The sequence below is a fragment of the Bidens hawaiensis genome, unplaced genomic scaffold (genome assembly GCF_021521415.1).
Source record: "Bidens hawaiensis isolate Kalapana, Puna unplaced genomic scaffold, B.hawaiensis_p1.1 tig00062343_1, whole genome shotgun sequence".
In the NCBI taxonomy this organism is placed as follows: Eukaryota; Viridiplantae; Streptophyta; class Magnoliopsida; order Asterales; family Asteraceae; genus Bidens; species Bidens hawaiensis.
In genome coordinates, this window is record NW_027501193.1 from 64,219 (window position 1) to 73,885 (window position 9,667).

General features: G+C 39.1%; 2 protein-coding genes across 2 annotated transcripts; both read left to right on the forward strand.

The window, feature by feature from the left end:
• The first annotated feature begins 3,101 nt into the window (after positions 1-3,101).
• Positions 3,102-3,668, forward strand: LOC143603654 (uncharacterized). The gene has a single exon (XM_077080396.1). It carries the CDS (start codon positions 3,102-3,104, stop codon positions 3,666-3,668), a length of 567 nt encoding a protein of 188 aa, XP_076936511.1.
• A 376-nt stretch (positions 3,669-4,044) lies between these two features.
• Positions 4,045-4,500, forward strand: LOC143603655 (uncharacterized). Its single transcript, XM_077080397.1, has one exon. The coding sequence runs from the start codon at positions 4,045-4,047 to the stop codon at positions 4,498-4,500; it is 456 nt and encodes a 151-aa protein (XP_076936512.1).
• Positions 4,501-9,667: the final 5,167 nt, after the last annotated feature.

Sequence of the window (9,667 nt, forward strand, 5' to 3'; positions counted from 1 at the left end):
CGAATTGTAATGAATTGGGTCATGCTTCGGAGGTGTGTACGGTGGGTCAAGTGCAAGTGGAGGAGCTAAATGCACTTCAAGGGGGAGGTGGTAGGAATTACAATATAAACTCCAATACTTATCACCCCGGGTTGAGAAATCATCCGAATTTTCGTTATGGAAATCCGGCTACTTAATCCAACCCAAATTTCAAGGAAATCAAGGAAATTATGTTCCTCGCTAACAACATAACAATCAAGGTAATTTTCATGGCGGGAATAATCAAGGGTTCCAAGGTCAAGAGGGTGGTGGTCAAAGTGGGTCCGCGGGTTAAGGTTCATCAAGTGGAAATGAGTTATGGAGATGCTCAAGGTGATGCAACAAGATATGCAAAGGAGGAATCAACTTGATGAAATTCGCATGCAAAAGGATGACGTCCGTGATAAGGCCATTCAGTCATTGACAACTCAAAATGGGTCAACTTGAAACCGAAGTGTCAGACTTAAAGAAAAACAAGGGTCAATTGTCAAGAGACAATAAGGTAAATCCTTCTCATAGTTCTTCTCGTAATGTTCCTATAAATCATGTAAGTGTTTTAAGAAGTGGTAAAGAGTAAAAAGTTGATTTGTCACCAGGTGTGGTTTATGGGGAAGTTGAGGACATTACTACGTAATGAAAGTGATGATGAAACTGTAACTAATAAACCCACTAAATGTCACTTTTGAAAAACCATTACAAACTTCGGGTCAAGATCCAAATTTAAAAGATAAAAATAAGGAAGTCGAACCAAATGCGGTTCCATTCCCTTCAGTTTTGCTTGACCCGCGTAAGAAAAACGTAATTGTTAAACGATGTCCGTAAAAGGAGGAAATATGTGAGGTATTTAAACAGGTAAAAGTGAATTTAACTCTACTTGAGGCAATTAAGCAAGTACACACTTATGTTAAATTTTTGTAAGAATTGTGCACCCAAAAGAGGCAACAAAAAGTTCCTAAGCGGGTGGATTTAACCGAGCGGGTAAGTGAGTTTTTAAAAGGAGATCTTCCTCCTAAGCTCCAAGATCTGGGAACGCCCTTAATTAATATTCACGTTGGCGATTTTCAAATGTCTAGGGCGTTACTAGATCTTGGGGCTGGAGTAAGCATTCTCCCGGAGGGTTTATATGAACAATATGACTTTGGTCCTTTGAAATGTGTTGAGAACACAGTTGTATTGGCGGATTTGTATCATAAACTCCCCCGTGGAATCGTGCGGGATGTAATTTTGAAAGTGGAAGTTTTTTATTATCCTGTGGATTTTTTGGTGTTAGATTATTCATCGGGTGACCCAAGTCAACAAAAAAATGTTATCTTGGGTCGACCATTTTTGAACACTTCCCATCCAATCATTGATTGTAGACTTGGTACTGTTGACATGACGTTTGGTAATCGGAAAATGCGCCTTAAATTTACTAACGTTGCTAATTCTTTGAGTGGTGAAGAATATTTTATGGCAGATTTGGTGGATCATTGTATTCCTCATGAATATGATGAAGATCGTGTGGAAGCTTGTATTTGTGATGATTCTGAGCAGGTACACGTGTGTGCTTTGCGGATGGAAGAACAAAAACAAGATGCTTTAGCTATGCAAGAAGGAAGACCACCGTGGACTCATCAATTTGAGAATTTACCAACGGAGATCAATTCAGACACAAAGCCATCTTTGGACTGTCCACCAAAGGTTGAATTGAAGTAACTTCCAATTCATTTGAAGTATGCATTTTTAGGGGATAAAGAAACCCTCCTGGTAATCATTGCTTCAAACTTGGAGGAAGATCAAGAGAAGGTGTTGGCAAAGGTTTTGGGAGTACATAAGGCTGCCATTGGATGGAACCTCACAGATTTAAAGGGCATTAGTCCCTCAATTGTTATGCATAAATATAATTACTGATGAGGAGGCTAAACCAACAAGGGAAACTCAAAGAAGATTGAACCCGAATTTGCGAGAAGTGGTGAAAAAGGAGGTGATTAAGTAGTTGGATGTGGGAATCATTTATCCCATTTCAGACAGTGCATGGGTGAGCCCGACACAGGTAGTACCCAAAAAAGCCGGCACCCAGGTAATAAAAGATGATAATGGTGAACAAATCGCCACCCGACCAGTAACCGGGTGGCGAGTGTGCGTTGATTATAGAAAATTAAATAATGCAACCTCAAAAGACCATTTTCCGTTACCATTCAGTGATCAAATAATTGAAAATTTTTCTGGCTAAAAATATTATTGTTTCTTGGATGGATATTCGGGTTACAATCAAATTGCAATTCATCCCGATGACCAACACAAGACCACCTTTACTTGTCCATATGGTACTTTTGCCTTTAGGCGAATGCCATTTGGACTGTGTAATGCCCCGGCCACTTTTCAAAGATGTATGATGAGCATTTTTCTGACACGGTCGGGGAGTCACTTGAAGTTTTTATGGACGATTTTTCCATTTTTGGCTAAACTTTCGAGTTTTGTCTTAATGATTTAGAAAAGGTTTTAAAACCTTGTGTTGAGACAAACTTGGTGTTAAGTTGGGAAAAAAGTCACTTCATCGTGCAAGATGTCATTGTGTTGGGCCATGTGGTTTCAAGTAAGGGAATGGAATTTGATCAAGCTAAAATAAAAGTAATTTCATCTTTGCCACCCCCGAAAAATGTCAAGGGGGTGATGTCATTTTTGGGACATGCTAGTCTTCGATAGGAGATTCATTAAGGGTTTTAGTGCAATTTCAAAACCCTTATGTAAACTTTTATTGAAGGATGTACCCATTGAGTTTACTTATGAATGTTTACAAGCTTTTGACAGTTTGAAGGAGAAGTTAGTGGAAGCACCCATTTTACAATCACCGGACTGGTCAAATTCGTTTGAAATCATGTGTGATGCTAGCGATAGCACGGTTGGAGCGGTATTGGGTCAAAGAGTCAAAAAAACCGGTGGTGATATATTATGCGAGCAAAACTTTATCCAAGGCGCAATTGAATTACACTACCACCGAAAAAGAGTTACTTGTGGTGGTGTATGCTTTGGATAAATTTCGGTCATATATTTTGGGAAGTAAAGTTGTGTTGTATTCGGATCATAGCGCGGTCCGATATTTAATGGAGAAGAAAGACGTGAAATCGCGTTTGATTCAATGGGTGTTATTGTTGCAAGTATTTGATCTAGGAATTTGGGAGAAGAAAGGTTGTGAGAATATAGTGGTGGATCACTTGAGTTGGATTCCACTTAAAGGTGTTGATGATCCGAAGGAGATAAATGAAAAGTTTCCGGATGAACAGTTGCTCGCCGTCTCAACCGCACCGTGGAATGCCCATTATGTTAATTATTTATCCAATGGTGCGATTCCGGAACATTGGTCAAAGAAACAGAGGCAACAGTTCATGTCCCAAGTCAAACAATACATATGGGATGAACTGGACCTTTTTAAGGTTGGAGCGGATCAAGTTCTTAGAAGATGTGTTCCCGAAAATGAAGTGCATGAGATTTTAACTCATGCTCATTCATCATCATGTGGGGGGGGGGGGCATTTTAGTGGCTCTAAAATGGGGTACACAGTACTTGCATGCGGGTTCTATTGGCCAACACTTTTCAAAGATGCTAATAAATATGCCCGACAGTGCTTGAATTGTCAACGAATGGGGGGGGGGTATATCAAAAAGGAATGAAATTCCTTTACAACCCATTTTGGTGGTTGACATTTTTGATGTTTGGGGCATAGACTTTATAGGCCCGTTTCCGAACTCGTGTGGGTAATTATACATTCTTGTTGCGGTTGATTATGTTTCAAAATTGGTTGAAGCGGTTCCAACAAGAACTAATGATCATTCCGTGGTTTGTAAGTTTGTACAAGCTAACATTTTCTCAAGATTTGGTATCCCAAGAGTAATTATAAGTGATGGTGGATCGCACTTCAAGAACTTCACGTTTGGTAAGTTGTTAAAACGTTATGGTGTTAATCATCGGATGGCAACACATTACCATCCTCAAACGAGTTTCCAATTTGAAGTTTCCAATCACCAAATTAAGGAAATTTTGATGAAAATGGTTCGGGTGGATAGGAAAGATTGGGCAGTTAAGTTGGATGATGCGTTATGGGCATATCGAACCGCGTACAAGACACCGATTGGTACCACTCCGTATCATTTGGTGTATGGAAAGGGTTGCCATTTGCCAATGGAGTTGGCTCACCGGGCATTATGGGCAATTAAGAGTGTTAATATGGATTACAATGAATCCGGTGAGTTGAGGAAGTTGAAGTTGAGTGAATTAGAGGAAAATGAATCGTATGAATGTGCCTCAGCTTATAAAGAAAAATTAAAAAGGGTACATGATGCTAAGATAAGCAAGAGAACATTTGAAGTTGGGCAAAAAATATGGTTGTACAATTCGAGACTCAAATTGTTTCCCGGGAAGCTAAAAAGCAAATGGATGGGTCCATATGTCATCACAAGAGTAGGGAGGTTTGGTGATGTTGAAATTGAAGATAGGCAAAATTAAGTCAAACAAGTTGTGAATGGACATCGCCTCAAACCATACCTAGAAGGTAAAGATCTTAATATGCTTGAAGATGATAAGGTGAGTTTCCTCCTAAGCTCCCCGGATGTTTCCACTTCGTAAAGTCCAGGTATGTTGTATAAGTTAGTTTAGATTTTTGTTCGAATTTGGTTTCAAAAATTACCTTTCTCGCTTTGGAATATGTTCAAACCAAGTGTGGGGAAATTTTTTTATGAATTTCTTTACCGTTTTGGGGACAACTCAGGTTTTTCATGGTGGGGGGGGGGGGGGGTAGGGTAATTTCATTTTTAATTTTTATTTTTGATTTGTTAAGTAAATTTCTAGTCATTGATGTTTATTTTGGTTCCTCTTCTTAAAAAAAAATTGGTAAACTGTGGACCACGGTACGGTGGACTCTGTCCACGGTGCGGTGGACTCTGTCCAAATTGACATAATCACACCGTCACCCACGGTGTGAACCGTGGGCCACGGTCTGCCAGAAGCAGGTAAACCGTGGACCATGGTGTGAACCGTGGCCTAGGGTGCGGTCGTGACTGCATTAGCTGAGCCGGTTTTGGGTTTTAAAAAACAAGATAAAAATTATTTTCAAAACCAATCTACACCAAATTCACATCTACCTTTATTATTATCTTTAAATTTCACTTACTCACCATCATCTTCTCCCCAATTCCTCTATTCAAACCCTAGCCCTCATATCCTTACTTCTTTATATCACCATCAATTTCAAAGATTTTTGACCCTATTTTCATTGGATTTTCATGAGGATTAACAGTAACAAGCCTAATTCCACTAATTTTTAAGTTTCAATCCGTTTGTTGAGCAAAAGGGTTGACGAACTTCTTAAGAAATTTTGGGGGTTTTTGTTATTGTGTGAAGAAAGAGTTAGTGTTCATCATATTCAACTCTCAAGATAGGTGGAACCTCGGATAAGGGAAAAGGGAAGGCATCATCTTCTAGCGGCCGAGCAGCCCAAGCAAAAAGGCAAAGACTGCATGAAGAACAAGCACGAGTGCATATACCCACTGAGAAACCTAATTGGAGGGGTAAAGTGTTGTCAACATATGCACTAGAATGGCAACCGGAGTTATTCACTGATAAAATGGCCACTTTGCAAAATTGGATCGAGGGATATATGTGTGAAAAGGAGGTAACGGATCCAGGTTTTGAGGCATTTGGGTTAATTGAAGGATTTAAAGACTTAGGTTGGGAAGCAGCTCTTAGGTGTTACGATGGAGAGAGTAATACTTTGTATGATAGGAGGATTGAGGAGTGGGTTTCCACGTTGAGATATCCCACATACAAGAAGGGGTCCGACATGAAATTGATTGGAACGGTAGGTGGACATGAAGTTGTGATGTCCTTTGACACGTTCAATCAGATCGCTCTATCTGACAGGAAACAGAGCAACTCATATGTGTACCCTTCTGTCAAAGATTTGTTTGAAAGTCCCAACAAGCACCCACAATGGCATAACATGTTAGCAAAGGTTCTTAAAGGGGTCGAGGTTTGAATAATCAGATTAGGATAAAGGACCTGAAGATTGAGGCAAAGTTGTTGATGTCTATTTGTTTATAAAATGTGGTGCCCCGTCTGGGGGGGGACATTTCGATTGTGAGAAACAGTTATATTCCCGTGTTGTACGCGTTAATGTACGAGAAACCTATCATTTCTTTCCGCTATTTAGTAATGCACAACATTTGGATCAGTCGGGAAAGCAACAAGCGAAAGTTAATAACGCATTGTCGACTGATCACGGCATTATTAAAGAATCATGGTGTGATCAATGAGGATTCGGTGGGAATGACCAAATTATTCAAGGAGTTAAAGTTGACAAATTTACCGGGATGGGTATACACACGAACTGATAGACATCACGAGCTTGTGAGCGATAATGTGAGATGGAGGGTGATAAGAGAAGATGTGGAGGCAGAAGTAGATGAACAAGTGGAGAAGTGGAGGAAATGGGTGAGCCAGATTTCATGGATGTGGGTGGTGGTGGCAGTTCCCAACCCGTGGGTTGGGATTATTCGGCTGGGTATGATTCATATGGTAATAATTGGGCCCATGCGGGGTCAATGAACGAGGTGGTAAAAAGGCATAGGCCTTTAACGTATGAAAATTGGTCGGAAAAGTCACGTGCCTTATTTGACCATCAGACCTTCATGGGGGCCTGTGCTGAGCAGGCCGAAAAGGATAGACACGAGAGGTTGGAAATGTGGAACCGTGCCCAAGCTTACGGGCGGGAGCACGAGATAAACATGCGATATATGGATGATAGGAATCAACGGATGCATGAACAATGGCATGCGGGGGAACCAGTTATACCGGATTCACCAGTTGTGGATTACACGACCCTACCACCATATGACGGTTCTGTACGATATGTTGAACCAGCTCTTCATCATTCAATGTGGGTCAATACATTTCAATCAATGGCACCACCACCACCACAAGGAGAAGTTAGTAGCGACGGCGATGGGGCGTTTAACTTTGGGCAATTTTCCGACTTCATGACGTCCATCTACAGGTCGGCCCAACCGCCTTACTCCTAATTGAGTCTCTTCCCAGGTGAACACCGTTCTATATATTTCTGTATAGTTGTTATCATTTGTGTTTATATTTATTATTGGGTGGATGGGTGGACGACGAAATACTTATGATTAAGTATTGTGGGTCGTGTTGAAAAGAAGGTTGTTTTTAAGAAGTAGTTGTTTTCATTTTTCTCAAACTGTACATTGGGGACAATGTATCCCAAGAGTGGGGATAAGGAAAATTTCGTTTGTTTTCAAAATTTTTATTCGATCTAAATAAAAAATTAAAAACAAAATCTGAAAAATAAAAAAAAATTTAAAGAAACCGGAAAATGGTAAGATGGCGGGGTAAAGTTTTGGTCCCTTTTCATGGTCACAATTCCCTAAATAACATTTTGCCTAGTTGTTTTTAAAATGAGATTTTGTAGTTTTCTAATCAAGGTTAGCATGATTTCGGTGCAATAACTTGCAAAATATGTCCGTTTACACTTGAGAATTGAGAAAGTAATGATTGGTGAGAATGTTGACATTTTCCGTTAGAACTTGTGCAATTAGTGTATTTCGAGATCTTAGCTTGGCATGAGCGCAAAAGTGTTAAAGGCAATTAGGTTGAGCCTCGTCTGGATGAGTGCGAGTGTGGGTTTTGGGGGTTGGGCCTCATACATTATATATATGAATGTGGATAATGAGAGGGGCGGGGGGATTGGTTCCTTTAGAAAACTTTGTTGGGCCTATTCTTTCATTAAATCAACCCCGATGTTATATTGCGAGACGATCCGACTTAATAGGTTTCTTTATAATTGTTTTAGTATTTATCAATAGGATGTATTAAGCATTATAATTATTATTCTTTGATTAAAAAAAATTGTGTTAGAGATGTAATGTTCAAGTGTTATATAGTGAAAAAAAGAAAAAAAAAGAAGTTAGTGATGTATATAGTTGGTTATTTCATTACTTACTTAGTTGTTTTGTAATAATTTGGATCGGATCGTTTGAGCTACTATAAATATTCCCTTCCATACCCTTACACCTGGCCTCGTTATAACCCGTTTTAAGACCTCTTGATTTGCATTCATGTCAAAGCATTTACATAGGTGGAGATTTGATGATTGTACAAGCGTATGCGAGGAGAATTGAATATTTGTGAAAATGTATGTATGATCACCAAGAAGAGGGTTAATTTGTAAATATGTGTTATGTATGGGTAAAAACCGAAAGCATGTTAGATTTGGTTAGAAGTCTATGGTTTAAATTGAACATCAAGTATACTAGTACAAACCGAAAGAAATGAGGGAATAGAGTATGACTTGGGACCTTAACTGAACCGGAAGTGTTGGTAAGATTGGTGGTTATAAGTGAAAAAAAAATTGTGTTGAGATGTTGCTTGGGGGAAAGCAACGGTTAAGTGTGGGGATGTGACGAGTGCATCGGAGTATGACCCGTAAGTCTGTTTAATCGATATATAATGATATGCATTGAGTGTTAATTTCATGGAAATTGGATAACTACTGTTTTGTGGTTAAATGCGGACTAAAAGGAAGTTCCGAAGTCATTATGGTGTACAATGAAGAAACCAAAGGAACCGGCAAGTCAAGAAGGTCAAAACATGTGAAAAATGGAGTGTGTGGCTGAAGTCCACAGTGGTCCACGGTCCAATTGATCAAAACTAACAGAAGCCACCGTACCATCGCAGCAGGTTCACCGTGGCCCACGGTGGGGACCGTGGGCCACGGTTCAACTTATCAAGAACAACACCGTGACCCACGGTCCGGATTTTATGACTGGCGTTTTCAGTTTATTTTATAGAGTTTTGGCTGGTCATTTCATATCTCTTCAATTCTAAAACACCCTAGAGACGAATTTTGAGTCCAAGAACAACAATTTGGTGATTGTAATCATTAGTTTGATGTTTATGATTCATATGCATACGCTAATTGATGTGATGATGATGAATCAAACTATGTGTGGCTAGTGCTCTTTATGTTCTCTCCCGAATTGTAAGGTTTTCAATTGAATACTTTGTGAATCGTTTATGTTATTTGTGGGATAGTAGTTTGATCTTATGATTGTATTGCTATGGTGATTGTGAGTTTGATTAGTAATTGTTAGTATGGTATAATTCGTGTTCTTGTCTATCAGTTCATGGTGCCATAGGCAATCGGGATTTATTGGAAGGGAATTAGGGTTAACTATACTAAACTGATTATCGAGTGACAACCTTGCGTTTTTACAATCCAAGTACTTAGTCCTCTTTTATCACAATCAAACGCATTTTCATGAATTATGTCTATGTAGTTCATCCCAAAAGTAAACGTTAACATTATCAACATTGGAAACCTGAAATCTGGATGGAGCATTCTTTTTATTATTTCAGTTAAAATCGTTAAATTGTTTTCAGTTATTCTCGTTAATCAAAATCAACAAATCAAATACTTGAATTTATTTTCTGCATTTAGTTTAATATAGATTAATTACAAAGCTACTTAATAACACATTTTCCACAAACTCTCCGTGTTCGAGACCCGCTAACCGCTATCTGATTAGTTGTAATCGGCTTATTTTTTAGTGAGTCTTCGACCTCACGTCACTTACATATACATATATTCCATATACATATA

What these genes read in the sequence shown, in the direction of transcription:
- LOC143603654 (XM_077080396.1), top strand. Translation starts at nt 3,102, where the DNA reads ATGGAGAAGAAAGACGTGAAATCGCGTTTGATTCAATGGGTGTTATTG.
- LOC143603655 (XM_077080397.1), top strand. Translation starts at nt 4,045, where the DNA reads ATGGTTCGGGTGGATAGGAAAGATTGGGCAGTTAAGTTGGATGATGCG.